General features: G+C 52.6%; 1 protein-coding gene across 3 annotated transcripts; it reads left to right on the forward strand.

The window, feature by feature from the left end:
* On the forward strand, positions 1 to 19,468 carry ACCS (1-aminocyclopropane-1-carboxylate synthase homolog (inactive)). 3 transcript variants are annotated; one of them, XR_004680700.1, is made up of 17 exons: positions 1 to 115; positions 1,040 to 1,330; positions 2,247 to 2,306; positions 4,504 to 4,574; positions 5,700 to 5,769; positions 6,236 to 6,302; positions 8,269 to 8,366; positions 8,862 to 8,939; positions 9,696 to 9,796; positions 10,445 to 10,534; positions 11,991 to 12,036; positions 12,149 to 12,290; positions 14,034 to 14,176; positions 14,283 to 14,436; positions 14,577 to 14,911; positions 16,795 to 16,982; positions 17,929 to 19,468. XR_004680700.1 is itself a non-coding variant. In XM_035012608.1 (15 exons), exons 2-15 carry the CDS (start codon positions 1,040 to 1,042, stop codon positions 14,672 to 14,674), a joined length of 1,509 nt encoding a protein of 502 aa, XP_034868499.1. In that variant the 5' UTR covers positions 1 to 115; the 3' UTR covers positions 14,675 to 15,120. The 3 variants fall into 3 exon arrangements, 2 of the variants coding, with proteins under 2 accessions (XP_034868499.1, XP_034868500.1); XM_035012608.1 differs by lacking the exons at positions 16,795 to 16,982; positions 17,929 to 19,468 and having other exon boundaries at positions 14,577 to 15,120; XM_035012609.1 differs by lacking the exons at positions 1 to 115; positions 16,795 to 16,982; positions 17,929 to 19,468 and adding an exon at positions 166 to 967 and having other exon boundaries at positions 14,577 to 15,120.
* Positions 19,469 to 19,878: the final 410 nt, after the last annotated feature.

A 19,878-nucleotide genomic window follows, 5' to 3' on the forward strand; every position in this document is an offset into this window, starting at 1 on the left:
CCCCCGCGCAGTGCCGCGGCCCCGCGGCCGGAACCCGGAGCCCTGCGTTCGCGCTCGGCCTCCCTCCCGCCGCGCCGCCCGTCCGCCGGCCTGCGTGTCGCTGGTGGGGAGCGAGGTGAGCGCCCGGAGAGCCGGCCACGTGGCGTGGGGCGGGGAGGGCGCTTCGGGGAGCAGTGTTTGCCCCCGGGAGCGCCCCGGGGGTCGGGGCCGCTGGCTGTTCCCCGGCGCTCGGTGTGTGGGCTTGCCTCAGGACCCGGAACTCGGCGAGGAGCGAGCATAACCTACTTTACCGAACTGGAGCCACGAGCCCGGATTGGCTCTAAGCGCTTTCTCTATCTACGGAACTCATACATTTATAGCCTCCGGTGCCCTGCGGTTTTACGCGCGCTCTGCCCATGAGGAAGGTGGCTTAGAAAGTGGAGGAGCGCACAGCCGCCGGCAGGAGACCACCCTCTCCTGACGCCTGGGCCTCCCTCCACCTGCGGGAGGCCGGCCCCTGGAGCTCTGCCGGGGTGCCTGCCCTTGGGAGACGCCCAGTCGTCCTCCCCTTGGTCCCCACCCACCGCCCGCTCCCGATCACCAAGCGATCTCCTGCCCTTTAGCCCCGCTGACATCGATCACCGCAAGACCCCTGGGACTCCCGGGCTCTTTCTGCTTAAGTCAGAACATATTACCCTGGTGTTTTGAAGTTGAGGTCAGCAAGAATGGAAAAAGAACGTTGGTGACCCCTCAGGCTGCAGAATGAAAAACTCCCATAAATGTAAAACAAGCGAAAGCAGCTGTACGTGACATCATATAAAAGTAGCAAGCCCAGCCCCTGGGCCTGAATAGATCCTTAACAGGATTTACTTGTTGACGCCATTGTACACATGGTTACGACTAGTAAGGGACACAGGAAATGGTGATACATAAACATAAAGGAACGGGCAGACGGAGAATGGGAAGGACCTCTTGACTCCCAATTCAGGTTTGCTGCTGTGAAAAGCCCTTCTTTTCTGAATGCTGAATTCAGGCCCTGAATACTTTTGTCCTTTTGCAGATGTTCACCCTGCCTCAGAAGGAATCTAGGGCACCTGCCACCTGTCCGGGCCCAGCCTCCACACAGGACCTGGACAGTAACTACGAGGATGGTCTGGAAAGAGAATGCTCCAGAAAACCGGACCGGAAGGTGCCAGAGTTCTGTGGAGTGGGTGATCCCACTGCCATGTTATCCTCAGACAGCTCTTACCTGTCCTCTAGGGGAGACATCATTAAGTGGTTCTGGGACTCGGCAGAAGAGGGCTACAGGACCTACCACATGGACGAGTATGATGAGGATAAGAACCCCAGTGTGAGTGAGACCCCTGTCCCCACTGGACCCCAAGGGAGGACTGCAGGGTGGGATGCCCTACCTTGACCAAGAGGTTGTTCTAGATGCTGGGGTTACATCCATGAGCAAAAGCAAAGTTCCTGCCCTCATGGAGTTTTTGTTCTACTGGGGGAGGCAGATGGGGAACAGACCAAAAAAAAAAAAAAAAAATCCCTGTAATAGATGGTGATAAGTGCTGTAGAGAAGATAAGGCAGGGTAAAGAGGATAGAGAACGATGGGGCGGTCTGGGGATGTTGCGGTTTTATGTAAGGTGGTCACAGAGGGCCACTTTCCTAAGGTGACGATTCGAGTAGAGACCTGAAGAAAGCAAAGGATTGTATAGTTACCTGTTGCTGTGTAACAAATTACCCTAGATTTCAGCAGCTTAAAAGAAACATTTCATAATTTCTGGGATTCAGGATCTGGGTGGGTGCCTCGGGCTCAGAATCTTCTGTGAACTTGCAGTGATGCCAGGGTTGTGGTCTCATCTTAGGCTTGACTTGGTGGGGGGCACGGGAGAGGATCACTTCCAGGCTCGTTCTTGTGGGTGTTGGCAGGCCCTAGTCCCTGGTCACATGGGAAGCTCCACAGGACTGCCTCATGACATGGCAGCGGGCTTCCCCCAGGGCAGGCGATCCAAGAGAGAAGGAGACACCATGAGTACCCAGGATGGAAGCCAGGGACTTTATAACCTATTCTTGCAAGATGTCACATCTGCATATTCTGTTCGTTAGAACTGGGTCACTAGGTCCAGCCCACACTCATGGGAAGGCCAAGGAAGGGTGTTTGGAATGGCAGGACCACTCCCGCTTTGCCTTTCTGCCTCGGTGTGCATCTCGGGCCTTCCTTTGGGACCCCTCGGCTATGCTCACCGTGCCTCCGTATCTCTGTCTCCAGGGCATCATTAACTTGGGCACCAGTGAGAACAAACTCTGCTTTGACCTGCTGTCCAGGCGGGTAAGTCCTGGTGCACCTCTGAGTGGCATCAATAGCTCCCAGGGACTGTCTGCTCTTGGACTTCCCTTGAAGGCTTCCCTGACCAGAGCCTGCCGCTTGCCTCCGCAGCCCTGGCCTGAGTCAGCCCACCCCGGTTCCAGATCTGCCTCAGGGACAGCTTTCTCTGTGGTCTTGGGCGAGCCACTTCCCTGTTCTGGTCCTGCTTCTTCACCTCTTCCCCATACTCAGTCCCTCCTGCTCTCACGGCTGGGGAGGGGGGGAGCACTCAGTGGGGTGTGGTCAGTATTTATCAACCACGTCTGGGGTAGGGAGGACTCTGATTTGCAGTTTTTGCTAATTCCCGTAGTGTAAATACTCCACCGTGGCTGATTTCAGGCCACGGATGTGACATCCCTGCACACAAAGTTGGGCAAAGGGGGGTTGTGGCACCCATTATGTAGTGTCCCCACCATGTAGACACAAGATGGAAATAGCTTCAAGAACACACATAAAATGTAATAACATACATTATAACAAGCGTCTTCCTTCGGCTCAGGTCATGATCCCAGGGTCCGGGGATGGAGCCCTGCATCGGGCTCCCTGCTCAGTGGGGAGCCTGCTTCTCCCTCTGCCTGCCACTCCCCATGCTTGTGTGCACTCTCTCGTAAATAAATAAATAAAATCTAAAAAAAATGTAGTAACATAATCAGAGGCAGTGATGTTTTAGTTATTACCTTTGTTTTTAGTGTAATTTACTTATTTATACATTTATAGAATTTAATTTTTTTAAATGGCTGTTTTTTTAAAACACAGCATATAAAATTCCTGGAAACTTAATAGTTCGAGCCATTTCTAGCAAACCAGTGAAAATGCCTGATAAATGTGTCTCCCAAGGCCACACACTCAAAGTTTGGGATTGTAGAGAAAGCGACGGCTAACCCAGAGGAACTTATTTCCGAGGGTGACAAATCCAAGACCCAAGGGGAGAGGGGTGTAGGAAGGGGGCTTAAGATGCATGTTCTATCTAGCTAGTTCCCTGCTGCACTGTCCAATAGAAGTAAAACGTGAGCCACGAATATAACTTAAAATTTTCTGTCAGGTAAGTAAAAAGAAATTGGTAAATTCATCTTAGTAATATATTTTATTTAGCCCCATACATCCAAAATAGGACCGTTTCAACATGTAATCAATCTGAAAAATTAAGATACGTTACGTACTGTTTTCATATCAAGTCTTTCAAATCCAGTGGGTCTCAGTTCAGATGAGGCGCGTTCCAGGTGCTCAGGAGGCACGTGTGGCCACGGCCTTGCTGGACGGCGCGGCTCCCTGGGCCGAGGGAGAGACAGAGAGGCTGGCGTCATAGATGAGTGGCTGACCGCCCTTCTCCTTTGGTTCACTCCCCCAGACTTCTGCCTTTCCTTGACGTCGTGTCTGTGATGCCCAGCGAGTTACTAACCCAGCACCTGGTCAGGGTGGGGACGGTGTAGAAATGGCCACACTTTCCGAAGCGTAAGGTGGAGCCGAGCCTGTAGGAACACAATGGCCCGAGTCCCTCCAGAAGTTGGAGCCAACACCGAGGTGATGGCACCCAATTCTGGGACGCCTTTTGTCGCCCCAGGGAGAAGCTGAGCAGCATGGTCTCTATCCCTGCCTCTACAAATCCACCCCTCTGGGTTGTTTATGTATTTATCTATTCAAAAGATTTATTTATTTATTAGAGAGAGAGAGAGAGTGTGCACAAACATGGACGGGGCAGAGGGAGAGGGAGAGAGAGAGAAGCTCAAGCAGACTCCTTGCTGAGCACGGAGCGCAACATGGGGCTCGATCTCACGACCCTGAGATCCCGACCTGAGTGGAAATCAAGAGTCAGATGCTTGACAGACTGAGCCACGCAGGCACCCCCACCCCTCCAGGTTTTGAGATGGCAGTGTTGTTTAAAGAACACTGGATTAGGAGTCAGACCTTCTGGGTTTTGTCTCAGCTCTGCCACTTGCCAGCTCCATGACCTTGGCTGCGTCACCTCACTTTTTTGAGCCTCGGTTTCCTCATCTGCAAAATAGGCAGAAGCCGTGCCTGTGCTGTCTTTCTGCTGGTTTCTCTGATAGAGCGGACCGAGGCCGGGCTTTACTGGCCTGGGTGCAGTGTGGATGCGGGGGCAAGCGCCGGTGGTCACCAAGAGGGTGTGTGGCCCTCAGCCCCGCTCTTCCTCTGTCCCCAGCTGAGCCAGAGCGACATGCTGCGGGTGGAGCCGTCCCTGCTGCAGTACCCTGACTGGAGGGGACATTGGTTGTAAGTAGCTGCCGTGGGCCGGTGGGTTTCAGCCCTGGGTGGTCTTGCTCCCCAGGGGACCTACGGCATCTGGAGACACTTCTGGTTGTCACAACTGGGAAGGGGCTGTTACTGGCATTTACTGGGTAGAGGCCAGCGATGCTGCTAAACCTCCTACGGTGCCCAGGATAGCCCCCCCAACAAATAATTATCCCACCCCAAATGTGAATATGGCAGGTGGAGAAAGCCTGCCTTAGGCCGAGGGCCCGTCCTGGGGGCCTGGCGATCCTGGGGTCTCCTGGAGGGTTTGCAGGGATCTAGTCCCTCTGCTGTCCTCCCCAGCTCAGGAGCTCCGTCGCTTGCGTTCCCTAGGTCTGAGGCCTGCGGAGGGCCTTCAGGCATGGAGTCCTTGTCTCCGCTCTCTCAGTAGTTTTACAGGAACCAGGATCAGCCTTGGGGGGCTGCTGGCGAGGGCGTTTTCCTCCTGGTCAGATGGGGTGTGCTAAATAATGCTAATTGGAGTTGGTACTTAGTGAACACCTGCTGGGGGCAGCCGCTGTCCTAGGGGCTTAGTGGCCAAACAGGACTTGGTTCCAAAGCGCATGTTCCTATAGTGATGAGGATGGAGGGCCCTGGAGACAGCCTGCTGGCTCGAGTGTGGACTCTGCCACTGACCAGCAGGTGACTTAGTTCCTTCAAGCCTCAGTTTCTTTGTCTGTAAAATGGGAATAATAATGGCATCATAGGGTTGTTACAAAGATTAAATGAGTAAAATTCCCCAGGTAACTCCTGCATAATGCACATGCTCCAACAGTGACGCTGACGCTAGTTACTGATACAATAACATTATTGCTATTAGCTAGATCTACATGTAGATGGAGCTGCTTTTGCTATCCCTGAGGCCTGCGGACTAGGTGGGTCGGGCGTCCTGGAACTACAGAGAATGCAAGTCTCCGTGTGTGGGTAGTGGTGGGGCAGGGGGCTGGTGGGCCCTGCGACGTGGAGGCCACGCTCACCCCACTGCCCTCGTGGGAAACCAGAGAAGGTTAATGGCATCCGGGTGAAGGTTCACCAGAGGAGCTTTGGGATGGACCGTGGGTTGGGGATCATCTGACAAGCGCTGCCCATCCTCTGTCTGATCTCTAGCCTCCGGGAGGAAGTGGCCAGATTCCTGTCTTTCTACTGCAAGAGGCCTACACCCCTTAAGCCAGAGAATGTGAGTAGTCCCCTCCTTGGCTCTCCCCTGCTCTTCTGCCCACCTCCCCCAACCCATGCAGGGGTAGGGTGGGCTTGGGATCTGCCTTTCACTCGGTTTTGACCTGTTTCCAGGTGGAATTAGGAACACTCCCTCCCTTTGTCTTCCTCATCCTAGATATTTAGGATATAATTTGGTTACAATTTCTGCTCCAGTTTGTTCTGTGGTCCCTCGTTGCCTTCATACCTTCAGGCAAGATGCTCTGAGTGACCAGCTCCCTCTTCCTTGCTCTGTTGATCCAGAGCGTGGTCCAAAGAATAAGCTACAGATGCACTTAGCTGTTAAGAGAGGCCTTTGGCTTCCTCTGGTGGCTTTGCTGTGACAGAGGGCACTGTCCCTCCCTCTATGCCAGCCTGGATACAGCTGTAGGTCCTTGCTCCCTCCTGGACGGATATTCATTTTTATCACATGGATGTGTCACCTGCAGGTGGTTGTTCTGAATGGCTGTGCCTCTCTCTTCTCGGCTCTGGCCACAGTGCTGTGTGAGGTTGGGGGTAAGTGACCCATGGCCTGCTCAGCTTTGGGAGCCGCCCTATGCCTGCAGGGTCCACAGTTACCTGTCTTTGCGGGCTGCATCAGAACGCCTTTGGCCACAGTAGACTATGAGACTGCAAGGGGCTTAATGAGTGGCTTGACCAGATACCCGGATGTCGGCAGTTTCAGAGGTCAACGTGATGCCAGGGTTCGGGGCCTGTCTCTGGGATGACCTTGGTTTTTCCCTTCCTGTGATAGCTGTCGCATCCTTACATGACAGTGGGTCCTAAAGCAGGACAAAGGGGGAAGGCTGTGCCTTGCCTGTGTCTTTGTTTTATTGGGAGGGGGCAGGGGAGATACTCTTTCCTGAAGAAAGTCCCAGCAGAGCTCCCCTTATGTGTCACTGGCCAGAACCGCCTCACAGACCCGTTCCCAGAGCAGCCCCTGGTAGACGGGTAAGAACCACAGCGGACTTCAACCAAACGTGGTTCATCCCCAGGGTCTGGGGGAAGAGGCCCTCCGTCCTCGGACTTAGTGCTGGTCATCCCTGGGAAATCTGGTGCTCTCTTAGCCAGGAAATTGGAATGGCTGTAGAGTAGGCAGCCAGCACCATCTGCTAGAGGAGCCGTAGTGGGACTGAGAGCGGGTTCCGGTCAGGGGTTATTGTCACCAGAACAGAGGCCCACTCCCACCAGCTTCGCTGACAGTGATCATATGGGTGAGCTTTACTGACCACATGCTGTGTTGCAGGCACTGGCCTAAGGCTTTACACATAGGCCCATTTAATCCTCACTTCTCCCCTCTGAGGTAGGTCCTGTGCCATCCCTATGTCCCAGATGAGGACATTAGGGCACAGGGGGTTAAGTGACTTGTCAGATTCACACACAGAGATAAGAACCAGGATTTGAACCATAAGAAGAAGATTCATCGCAAGGATAGGATAGGCAATTTCCTACCCATTCTCGAACAGTCAAGAACGGGATTCAGTGTCCCACTCTCCACCTCTCAAGGGGTTAGACAGTCCCTCCTCCCCCTCCCCTTTGTATGTGCAGACCTCTCTCTGGACCTTCCGCAGCTGCCCCAGCTCTACCTGCTCATGACCTTTCTGCTCAGGTGCACGTTCTCACCCCCTGAGTGTCTGTGCTTCCTGGAGCGAAGTCGTGAGAGAGAGCATGCACGTGACGGGTTTCTGGCCAGCTGGTGGTTGGCTCCCTCGGGTCCCTTGTTTCCCTCTGGTCCACTCCCCGTGGCTGGGGTAGGGAACATGTAGGACAAAGCTGCCCCTTCCAGAGCTGTGAGTGGGGCAGACTGGGGGAAGGGAGGGCAGCTTGACCTCGCATCCTCTTCGGAACTAGGGGAATGCCTGCCTCTGCATTAGGGTACACCTTGGAGGTCATCAGCCCCCCTCTGCCCCTCCAGCTAGAATCTTCCGCATGACATGCCTCCCAACCAGATGGCCTCAGCCTTGTGTTTGAATGTCCCCAGGGAGGGAGAATCCACTCCTCCTGAACACACTCTATCTCTGGGCAATTCTGTATGCCGTCACGTTTGTCCATTTGTTGAGCCCAGATCACCCCGCAGCTTTGACTCACTGGATCCCGGTCTGTCCTTGGAGTGAGCGGGCACGTGGAGTGCTTCAGAGGGATCCTCTGAGGTTCAGTGTCCTCATCGGTAAAGTTAGGGTGACAAGAGTACTGATGTCCCAGAGCGGTTGTGAGGCCCAAATGAGATAACACACAAACACACGTTTAGCCCAGTTCCCAGCACGTAGTAAGCATTCAGTACATGTCAGCTGCAGATGATCAGAAAGGGGACTCATACCAGTGGATCCAGGTGTTAGTGAGAGCTTGGGAGTTGAGAGACGGAGTGTAGCCCCGGTGTTCCCCCAAGGGCATGGAAGGCTGGGAGGGGTGTGGAGCCTGTGGGCGGGGTTGGCTGGGTGTTCTGGCCAGAGGGTGACAGGCCCTGGCCCGTTCCTGCCCTCAGAGGCTTTCCTGATCCCCACACCTTACTATGGAGCCATCACACAGCACGTCTATCTCTATGGCCACGTCCGTCTGGTCTGTGTCTATCTGGACAGTGAGGTAAGAGTTCCTGAGACCCTGGTGGGACCCGGGCCTTCCCGTAGGGGAAGACTTTCCTCTCTCCGAGTTTGAGGGCAGACATGGGAGGAATCCGTGCTGCAAGGGGAGTAGACCCTTCTGCTGCCCAAGGCTGTCCGTACCTGGCTTCCCCTGGGGCTCCCCAGGTCCCGGCTCTGAGATCTGGGGTCAGTGTAGAAGCCAAGGGCAGCCGCAGGGAGACTACATCAAAATGGTGGGGTGAGGATGGGGCAGAGCAGACCTCAACGTGTAAGTTCTTAGGCTCTAGTCAGAGGATCTGTGGGGCCTCTTCCCGACTAAGAGTGCGGAGGTGTCCCTGATGTGATGGGGTGGGCAGCAAGGAGGGGAGTGACCCTGCCAGAGTTTTTTCAGAGACTGTTCTAAGGAGGCTAGAGATGATGGGTAGGAGAGGCCCCAGAAGCTCAGGTTTGGGGGATCACTGAATTGGGCTGGTGGCTTTTCTCCGTCTTTTTCCAGGTCACTGGGCTGGACACACGCCCCTTCCAGCTCACCGTGGAGAGGCTTGAGATGGCCCTGCAGAGAGCTAATTCTGAGGTCTGGCGGTCAAGTCAAACCCAAGGTTGGGAGTGGTGGGTCTGAGCAGGGCACGGACTTCCTGTGGCTGATCTCATCCCCACCGTGGGGTTGGCGCTCCTTGATGCGGTTGGGGTGTCAGATGGTCACAGGGAACCATTCTGGGGGTCAATCAGGAGCCCGTGGAAGGTCTTCCCACTAGAGAAAGACTCTGAGACCTGTGTACAAAGAGTCAACCAGGGAACTCGATGAACACCCCCCACCCCTGCTGCACCCGAGTTTGATTCAGTGGGTCAAGTGTGGAGCTTAGTGGTCTGACGTTCAGTGGTCTCCCTGGTCATTCGAGGAGGTCATTCCCTTGTCACGATCCCCTTTGAGGACACCTCCTGGAGAAAGGCAGAGACGAGTACCACTCCCGTGGTTCCTTTCCAGTCCGTCCGTGGCCCTTACCGTCATATGTGCCTGCTGTAGGAATTCTAAAAGTGCAACCCCCGCCCGTTATTCTACCAACAGAGGCAGCCTTTACTGCCATTTGGGCCTGTTGGCCTCTGGGCTTTGTTCTCTGCCTCTGGTTTCCTTCCCGGTTGACGCGATGCACATATGGATGTCTGCTGCAGATACGTGATTCTCTGCCCTTGCCGCTTCACGCTGGGTCGTGGATGTGTTCCCATCCCATTTCCCCAGGGGCCCGCCCAGCTGCAGGCCCCATTCAGTGGGAGTGTGTGGCTCTGGCCTTCAGGAGCAGCTGAGCGTTTCCTGCCCCACTGATGGTTTCAGGGTGTGAAGGTTAAAGGTCTCATCCTCATCAACCCCCACAACCCTCTGGGCGACATCTACTCCCCAGGAGAGCTGCGGGACTACCTGGAATTTGCCAAGAGGTGAGGCCCCCCCACAGTCACCCCACAAAACGTCCTGGCAGACCAGGATACCGGTGTGGGCTTTGGTACAGACTCTTCTACCCTGTCCACTCCGCTGTGGGCTCCCGCCTGCTTTGGCCCTTTCCCAGCAGTGGGGTGGAGGGGCCAGGGGTTTGTGGGGTGCTAGTTCTCTCTCTCCCTCTTTCTTTTTAGGACAACAGCTGTCCTATATTGTATCCCCCCAGGGGCCGGGTACCCTGCTAAGCTCTTCACATGCCGTATCTCATGCAGTCCTCCCAGTCACCCTATTAGTCATCATGCGTCATTGTCCCCAGGTTGCTGAGCCTTAGAGTGAGCAGTGGAGCCAGACTTGAATCTGGGTCTGTCTGTACATACCTGTGTGGCACTCAGTTGGGCCCTTCTTCCGTGGAGGTGCCCGAGGCCTCCGCCTCTCCTCCACAGTTCTTCAAAAGCCCCACTGTCATCTGCTTTGTGTGTGCGGCTTCCTGTGTGAAAATTGAGACATGAGAAAGGTGTCTCTGGAAAAAAGTTTGGTAGCCCTGGGCTCGACCCTAGTCCCATTGGGTTTCTGAGTCATTGCTTCCCCACCATGGGGGACCTATCTGGCCTGCAGAGCAAGCCGTCTCCTCCCCGGCTCTGCCCCCCCAGGCACGAGCTGCACGTGATGGTGGATGAGGTCTACATGCTGTCCGTGTTTGAGAAGTCGGCGGCCTACTGCAGCGTCCTGAGCCTGGAAGGGTGAGTCTGCCCTGTCACAGCCAACTCTGCCAAGCCCCAGTCCCCGGGCCCCTGTGGCTCGGCCCACAGGGCATGACCTGTCCTGGGGCAGTTCCTCTTCCATCCAGCTGGTCCCAATGTCCTCAGATCCCCTAAAGAGAAGATGGGAGGGCCGGGCTGCATCAGGGGTTTTCAAATTGTTCTGTGGGGTTTCTGAGAGAGCCGTAGGATTCCTGGGGGTGGGGTGGGCTGCGAGGGTGGGAACTGGCCGGTGCTCTCCCCCTCATTTCCAGAGTAGCTTCAGCTTCATCATCCATCTGTCCACTCACTCACTCACTCACCCATTCAGCAAATCCTTCTGCAGCCCCAGGCATGTGCCAAGCACTTCTAGCTGTTTGGGCTTTTTCATTAGATTTAGTCTGAGCCAAGAATCTGTGGCTGCAACAGCTTTGGAAACTCTTAGACCAGATCACCTGTGAAGTCTGTAAATGTGACATTGAGAGATTCTAAGAATTCCTGTTACTTGTTCAGAACTTTGGACCCCGTGAAGTCCTTTCCATTGGTTCTCTCAGCTGGTCCTTATGAGGCTCTGCCAAGTGGACGGTTGTTACTCCTGTTTGTCTATGGATTAGGAAAGTGAGAGGCAGAGAAATAGCGACTTGTCATCTACTCTGTGCCAGACATGCTCGGTGCTGGGATCCAACAGTGAGCGAGAAAGACATAGGCCCCCCTCAGGTGGAACTTTTGTTTCTAGCCAGAAAAAACACTTTAAAGATTTTATTTGAGAGAGAGAGAGTGAGTGAGCAGGAGGGAGAGGGAGAGAGAATCTTAAGCAGACTCCATGCTGAGGGCAGAGCCTGACTCGGGGCTCAATCCCACAACTGCAAGATCATGTCCTAAGCTAAAGCCAAGAATTGGATGCTTAACCGACTGAGTCACTCAGGCGCCCCCAGAAAAAACATTTTAGCAGCTAAATACACAGTCATTTGATTGTGGCTTTGATAAGTGCTAAAAAGGACAAGTCTGGGGAGGCATGAGGGGATCTGCTTGGGGTCCCCAATGGGCCCAGTCTACTGGGAGGTGCTCAGAGAAGATCTGTTTGAGGAAGTGGAATTTGAGCTAAGCTCTAGATTGGGGGCCAGCAAATATTTTTGGATCAGATGGCAAATATTTAGGCTTTATAGGCCTACGGTCTCTCACTCAACTCTGCCATATAGCACAAAAGCGGCCATAGACAGTATGTACATGAAAAAGCATGGCTGTGTTCCAATAAAGCTTTATTTGCAAAAACAGGCTATGGGCCGGGTATGGCCTGCAGGCTGTAGTTTGCTGACCCTGGCTCTAAAGGATGTGTAGGAATTGGTGATTCAAGAGATGAAACCAGGGTTTCACACAGACCCAGAACCAAATCCATCCAAACACGTATGAGCTTTTGTGGATCTGTGTTGCCTCCGTTCCCACACTGTGTTCTCTGCAGGTTGCCTGACCCCCAGAGGACCCACGTGATGTGGGCGACCAGCAAGGTAGGTTCCTGGCTGGCCTCAGGATGTCAGGGAGGTGGGAGGGCAGAGAGGTGGGTGGAACCAGCTTCCCCGGTGGAGGGCTGGCCACTGCTCAGGGTGCCTTTCTCCGTAGGACTTCGGGATGTCTGGGCTCCGCTTTGGCACGCTGTACACGGAGAACCGGGACGTGGCCACTGCGGTGGCTTCCCTCTGCCGCTATCACGGCCTCAGTGGCTTGGTCCAGTACCAGATGGCGCAGCTGCTCCGGGACCGTGGTGACTGCCTGGGCCTGGTCATTTGAGAAGTGGGGGGGAGGTTATAGTCAGTCGGGGGCGGGCCAGGGATCATGGGTGCTTCTCTCATGAGAAGAATTTAGGGTGGTGTTCGAGAACCCAGGGCCACGACTGGGTTCATAGCCGACTCCATCAGTTCCTGGCCGTGTGGCACATTCCTTCACCTCCCCAAACCTCACTTCGTGTGATTTGTCGGTTCGAATGATACCTGGGATATAATAGGCACTTAGTCAACACAAACTCATCATTATTAGCTGTGAGTCCTTGAAGAAAGAGAGAGTAGAAGCGACAGAGGGAAAATGGTTATAATGGAAGTATCTCTGCCGACGAGGATCTCAGATAGTGAGTCTGGATAGCAAAGGCGATCTGTAATTGCCACCTTTTATTGAGCCCTGCTAGATGTTCTCATTGCACCAACTCATTGGTCCCTCCCCAGAATCCTAGGAGGCAGATATTCCTGTACTTTCTCCCGGTGTTTTATAGATGTGGAAATGAGGACTGGATACTATCCACCTGCTATAACAGCTAAAACTTAAAACAGTAGTGACACCGTCATGTGTTGGCAAGGATGCGGAGCAGCTTCAACTCTCACGCTGCTCTGGGAACGGAAGGGGGCGCGGCCCCTGCGGAAAGCAAGGTTGCTTGCAGAGTTAAACACATGCTTCCCAAATGGCCCAGCAATCCCACTCCCCGCTGTTTACCCTTATGGTCACACAAAACCCACCAAGTGAGTCTTTATAGCTGCTTTGTTCATGATCACCCCAAATGTCCTTCTGAGGATGAAGGAGGGGACAAGCTGGGGTGCATCCACACAGTGGAACACGGCTCTGCAGCGGGATCCAGGGCCACACAGAGTAAGCTCATTGTGCTGAGTGTAAGAGGCCAGTCTCAAAAGGTGACATGACGGTATGATCCCACTGCTGTGACATTCTGGAAAAGGCAAAACCGGAGTGACGGAGAATGGACCCCTGCTTGTGGGGCAGCAGGGGAGTGACATGACTATGAACAGCACGAGGGTGTTCTTTGGGGTGAGGGTGAGGGAACAGCTCGGTGTCCTGCCTGCAGGGGGTGGGTTACACAGATGTGTACATGTGTTAAAACTCATCAAAGGGGGGTGGGGGCGCCTGGGTGGCGCAGTCAGTTAAGCATCCAACTCTTGGTTTCCAGCCCAGGTCATGATCTCAGGGTTGTGAGGTCCAGTCCCGCACTGGGGTTAGGGTTAGATTCTCTCTTTCCCTTTCCCTTTGCCCCCTCCCCCTGCTTGCACACTTGTGCTCTCTCACTCTCTCAAAAAAAGAAACATCAAATCATTTAAAAAAAACAAAACAATTAAGAAACCCTCATCAAATGGGACACCAAAGAAAGTTAATAGAAAAGCTGAGGATGGGGAGGTGAAGTTGCCCCAGGCCCTGCGTCTTGTCTTTGCCTGGGATCTGAACGGCAGCATCTGTGGCTTGGAAGCATCAGTGTGTGAGTGGGCCATCCTTCAGTTAGGATATGCACCCTGAGGGACCCTGTGTCCGCGGGCCTGGGAGCTGTGAGGCCAGGTATCTGGATTTCTGGTGCTTTCTACCGGACATGGAATATTCCTGTGGCCCCCATCCACCAGCTGGGGAAAGGGTCTTGGCAGCTCGTGGCCTTTCTCTTGTCAGCATTTAGACTCATGGGACAGCGTGGAGGATTGGTGAGAGATTTGTTTGTTGGCTTCTCTTTTCACCCAAACAGACTGGATCAACCAGGTGTACTTACCGGAGAACCATGCCCGGCTCAAGGCTGCCCACACCTATGTGGCAGGAGAGCTCCAGGCCCTGGGCATCCCCTTCCTGAGCCGCGGGGCGGGCTTCTTCATCTGGGTTGACCTGAGGAAGGTAATGCAGGTGGGACCGCAGGCCTGGGGGTAGTTGAAGCCTTTCTCTGGCAGGTGAGGGGCAGGGGTGTCTCGTCTGCAGCCTGAGCCCCTGCCCACCCTCCCAGTTCCTGCCTGAGGCCACCTTTAAGGAGGAAATGCTGCTTTGGCGCCGCTTTTTGGACAACAAGGTGCTGCTGTCCTGTGGCAAGACCTTCGAGTGTAAAGAGCCTGGCTGGTTCCGCTTGGTCTTCTCGGACAAGGCCCACCGGCTTTGCCTGGGTAAGTGACCTCCCCACCCCGCCGCACCCTTCATTCTGCGCTCCCCCTTCTCGTCCCACTTGTGGCTCTAGCAACCTCAGCCTGCCCAGCCTTGCCCTCTCAGCCATCCGTGCTACGGGGCTGTCACTTCTCCTTCCCAGGGATGCAGAGGGTCCGGCAGGTGCTTGGGGGCAAATCCCAGGTGGCCGAAGAGCCCCGTTCCTGTCAGACCCAGGAGCCAAGGAGCCAGCGCAGATGAGCTGGTCGTCGCTGGGGGACAGCAGGGCCTGGCAGCCACCGCCAACCCGAGCCATTTGGGGCTGTGAAGACTGACGGCGGATGGGCCATTTGTCAGGCGGGTACCCGACGTGACCTCACCCCCGAAGAAGAACCATTCCTGGCCCCTCTTGGGCAGTGAGAGACTCCTTTGGCTGTGCTCTGCTTCAGCCCCTCCCCCTCTACTAAACAAAACTGGGAGAAACTAAAAGCCTCTGTGGTGAGTAATGTACAGAATGGAGGAGTCGTGACTGCTCTTAAGCACAACCCTTCGCCCCCTGAGATCATGAAAAGAAAACAACGTGTACCTTCTTTTGACTGTACCGTCCTTCCTCCTTTTTTGCCAAAGAAACAAGTCAGAGGAACAACACATGTAAGAGAGAACATGCCCAAGAAATAAACAAGGGTGATAATTCCCAAACTCCAGGAGGAAGGAGTTAATTCTGTGTGTTCCGATTGTTCTCCCCCCATGAGGGTGTGTGGGCCCACAGGACACCTGGGACCTGGGACAGGCCTCCGCTTGGGCTGCGGTGGACAAGACCCCATGGGGGTAGTCAGGAAGAGCTGCCCTGTCTCTGGGATCCTCTTCCTCCTTCTTCCTGGCCAGGAGCTGCCTTCACCGACATCTCAAACCCCAGTGATCTAGCCACGACTACTGGGCGGGGAGATAAGGGCTGGACTTTGAACCCAGGCTGGCCTTTCCACCCTAAGCAGGCAAAGGGCCACTCAGGCCATCCTCAGGGCTGCTTGAGTGAAGAGCCCAAGTGGGCTTTCTGAACTGACCTTAAAGCTGTGTGCGGAGGACCCTTCTCTGGGGTCTCCACTCTGGTGTAGAAAAGCGGTCTCTTTCCTTGCTTCTGTTTTAAGATAATGTGGGGGCAGTCAGGGTGTACTTTCTGCAAACCATAGTATTTGATATAGGATTTGCTTTCCTCTACCTTTCTGCCTTTCCTCCATTCATTCCTTCTCCCTGTCTTTTCTTGAATACCTTCTATGTGCCAGGCACTGGGCTGGTAATTTCTGTGCATTATTTCTAACTTCGACAATCCTGGGAAGCTGACATTATCATCCACCACTTGAGAGATGAGGCCATGGAGTCTCAAAGAGCTGGAATGACATTCTCAAAGTCATGTAGCTAGAAAGTGTCAGAGCCGGGATTCAAAGTCGGGTCGGTTTCGTTGCGAATCCTGTGGTATTTGTACCCTGCCCAGGTACCAGCAGGAACCAGCAGGATGCTCTGACTCTTTCCAGTCCTGAGAACCAGGCTTTGTGTTGTCGTTGTCAGCACCTTTAATTGTTGTTCAGTGCCTTTGGCCAAGTATCGCTCCTTTCTATTTCCACTTCCAGGAAACACTGGTACTAGGATTTGTTGGTTCTGGAAAGCTTTCAGGTTTTATGGGTCAGAATAAGAACGGCCGCATCGCCTTTGCATCCCCTTTAAAAACCTCTGTTGTGACGCTGCCGTTGTGGTTCAGAGTCCCCCAGGGAAGGACCCCTGTGATATATTCTGTTTAGAATTCTCAGAAGAAGGCCTCCTAGTTCTTCTTTAGAGGGAATCCAAGCTGGCTCCCTCGCAGAGGCGGACCGAACCTGGGATCTGAGCCTGAACCGAGTCCGTACGAGCCCAGCTGGCTGGTGCTGTGTGAGGGATGTGCTCCACATCTCTCTCTGTGGAGTCTGGGTCTGGCGTAGTCTATACGCATCTCAGGTCCCCCTTTGTGCTCACCTTTCTGCTTTTGCTCCTTACGACAACCAGCCAGCCGTGCGTGAGCATCGCCCCGGGGGCCCCTCGACTGCTCCAAATGTCACTTTCTGTCCCAGGCTTCTCTGACAGCCTCATGGGGCGCGTGCAAACTGGGAACGCTGAGGGAGTTAACACGCCTGGGGCGATCCTTGAACAACAGGGGACGGGAACCAGGATGCATACCCCTGCGTGCAGGTGGACCGCTGTGCAGTAGACAATTCTGACCTTCTGCACGGCTCCTGGAAGAGTGCCGCTGGGATTGGGCCCCAGGTGCCCAGGGCAGCAGCCTGCTCTGTAGCGCACCGCTGGCCAGGCTTTCTTTGTTCTCTTCGACTTACTCCGATCTCTCCATTCCCTAGGATTGCTTCCCAGAATAGCTACCTGCATCAAGACTCAGTCTCTCAGGGAACCATGCAAAGCAGAGTATACATGAAAGGTCAACAGCATCCACTGTGTGTCTCCTGAGCTCAAGCTACTTTCCCCAACAACTCAGATGCAGGTCCCGGTTTGGGCACCAGAGTGATCGAATGCTTACCTAGTGATTTCTGTGAGTCTTTTCAGGAACCATCTATTGTTGGCAATTACAAGGGGAAATGTTTTTCATAGGGAAATGTTTCCCTTTTCCGATCAATGAAAATTCCTAAGCTATTCTATTACTGAAGTCTCACTTACAAATGACTAAAAATGGTAAACAGAGCTCACGGGTTAAACAAAAGGGGGGTGGGTTTATTGAATTAAGCAGGAAGGGGAAGGGCAGATGTTTCAGGCAGGGCTCTAGCCCGGAGTTCAAATGATGCCATCGGATTTTGTGCTCTCTCTTTCTGCCTTCCTCTCTTCATTCTCAAACATGCTCCATTCAGGGGGTGGCAGGATGGCTTCCAGACCGCTCTGAGCTCCAGAGTCCTTGTAGCAGACACCTACAGGGTATGGGAATGATAGAGAGACACCCTTTCTTCCTCAGCATTCATGTCTCTCCTGTTCCAGGAGGCCAATTGGCTTTACCTCAGTCATCCGCCCATTCAGGAGAATGTGGTGCTTGGAACCGGGGTTTTCTTCATCTGTCCACTCTGCCGTCCTAGTGTGTTGGACTTTTCCCCTTCGAGCTTCCTTCCTCATGGTCTCAGTACAGCTCCAGAAGCTCCACACATCACCTCCTCACCAAACACTTCCAGAGACAGGAAAGAGAATATGGTTTCCTGGGCCTCCTTTTCATTTTATTGCAGTCATTTATTCCCTCATTTATTAAAAAAAATATTTGTTGGGCCTCACATTTCTAGGGGTTCTTTATATATTTTCCAAGTGAGCACTTTGCCAGATACTCTGAAATTATTCACATTCATACTTTGAGCATTTTCTTTATCCTCCTGAACATGGAAATGACCTGAGAGCATTTAACTCTTACTCCTTTATATTCATCTCCTGTCACATTGTCAGCGAGCATTTTAGTTCATGCCTAGGCTGTTTGTCAGTTTGTTTGTCCCTTCTTCCTCCAGAAACTGCTTTGAAGAGTCATAACTACCCCAGTTTGGGTGAAGACTGGGCAAAATAGAACCTCCACTTTTCACGCTAACATTTTTAATAACAGTGCTAATGCTACACAGCTATCAACAGGATGTTTCATGTTTAACGCCGTGTTTCCTTGGACTCCGTCACCCTAGTAACAAGAGCCAGGCCGTCCTTCAGAATGCTGGGGAGGTAATGGTAGTCCCTCCAGCCACGGACCACTTCAGCAAGTACGCGTGTGAGCAGACCCATCTGAAGATACCCCAGCTCCCAGCCCCTCCAAAGCTTAACTTTCACATCCGGGAGTCCTGGGATTCAGGCATCACGATGGTGAGGTTAGCCCTGTTGTTGGCTCCCTCCAAGGCCCACGAGTACTCCAGGGAGGGCTGGGAATTCCAGAAGGAGCCAACCAAGTAGCCTCTCAGAGGAAGCCACCGGCCCCCGTCAGGAACAGGGACAGGGACACCATAGACTGGGACCCCGTTCCAAGGGCAGCTCCCAGCCTTGCCGACTCAATAAAGGACTTTGGAAGTGTTAAAACAAAAAAACCTATGTAGGCTACATCCCGAGGAGAGTTACAGATACCATTTGGTCTAGTACTGGTCTCAGACATCTCTTGAACTTCTGCTGAAACACTGCTTTCTATTAATTTTTAAAAATGGAGGTAAAGTTGACATACAGTGAACTGCACAGGTCTTCATCGTAAGAGGCAATGACTTTGGCCAATGTCCCCATCAAGGTGTACAACAATTCCATGGTTCTGAGTCTGCCTGTAGGTAACTGCTATTCTGGTTTCTCTCTCCATGAAGCAATTTCTCAATCAAAGGAACCGCATAGTTGTTCCCTTTTGTGTCTGGGCTATTTTGTTCAACTTAATGTTTGGAGAGTCATTGACATTGTTGCATGTATCTAGTACATTCTTCCTCTCTTTTTGGCCCTATCATAGTAATATCCCCTTTTTCATTCTTGGTATTAGTAGCTTTTGCTCTGTCTGCTTTCATTTTTGTCATGAATAGTCAGCTTTATGATGATTTTATTGATTTTGCTGGTTTTATTGGTTTTTTTCAATGAACTGTTACTTTTGTTAATGCTTTCTATTGTATATTTGCTTTCTAATTTAATGTTTTGTTTTGTTTTGTTTTTGCTTACATGTGAACTATGATTTTTGTATAAAGGGAAAATGATTATTTTTTGCTCCTTTCTTCTGCCTTTATGTTTTCCTCACTACTGGCCATAGTCATTGTTATTCCCTGATATAAAGAAAAAATGCAAAATGTGTGTACCTTATTGTGCATAAATTTTACCTCATTAGAAAAAAGGAACTGGAAAATATTGATCTGTAGTTAATGACATGCCTTCGATAAAATATTCAGATGTTAGCTACTTGATAGCTGCAATTTATTTTGCAATGCAGCAAAAAATGAGGGGTCAACAATGGGTGGATCAATATGTGATAAGTACCGTAAAATATTAATTACATAGTAGAGATGGTAGATATGTGGGTATTCACCGCAAACTTCTTTCAACTTCTTTCTTTTTTTTTTTTTATTAAAAGATTTTATTAATTTATTTGAGAGAGAGAGAATGAGAGACAGAGAGTATGAGAGGGAGGAGGATCAGAGGGAGAAGCAGACTCCCTGCCAAGCAGGGAGCCCGATGTGGGACTCGATCCAGGGACTCCAGGATCATGACCTGAGCTGAAGGCAGTTGCTTAACCAACTGAGCCACCCAGGTGCCCTCAACTTATTTCTTTTTTTTACCTTTCACCCCCTTCACCCATTTCTCTCACCTCCCATCCCCACCTCCAGCAACCACCAGTCTGTCCTCTGTATCTATATGCTTATTTTTCTAAAATTTGTTTGTTTTTGTTTTTAGATTCCAGTATAAGAGAGATCACCCAGTATTTGTCTTTCTCTGTATGACTTATTTAGCATGATGTC

This window comes from Mirounga leonina, unplaced genomic scaffold (genome assembly GCF_011800145.1).
Source record: "Mirounga leonina isolate KUSES-001 unplaced genomic scaffold, KU_Mleo_1.0 Mir_166, whole genome shotgun sequence".
Classification (NCBI taxonomy): domain Eukaryota; kingdom Metazoa; phylum Chordata; class Mammalia; order Carnivora; family Phocidae; genus Mirounga; species Mirounga leonina.

Excerpts from the sequence above, each read along its gene's own strand:
- ACCS (XM_035012608.1), top strand. The coding sequence starts at position 1,040 with ATGTTCACCCTGCCTCAGAAGGAATCTAGGGCACCTGCCACCTGTCCG. Across the intron at positions 12,037-12,148 it reads TGATGTGGGCGACCAGCAAG|GACTTCGGGATGTCTGGGCT; the intron begins GTAGGTTCCTGG and ends CTTTCTCCGTAG. Across the intron at positions 12,291-14,033 it reads GCAGCTGCTCCGGGACCGTG|ACTGGATCAACCAGGTGTAC; the intron begins GTGACTGCCTGG and ends TCACCCAAACAG.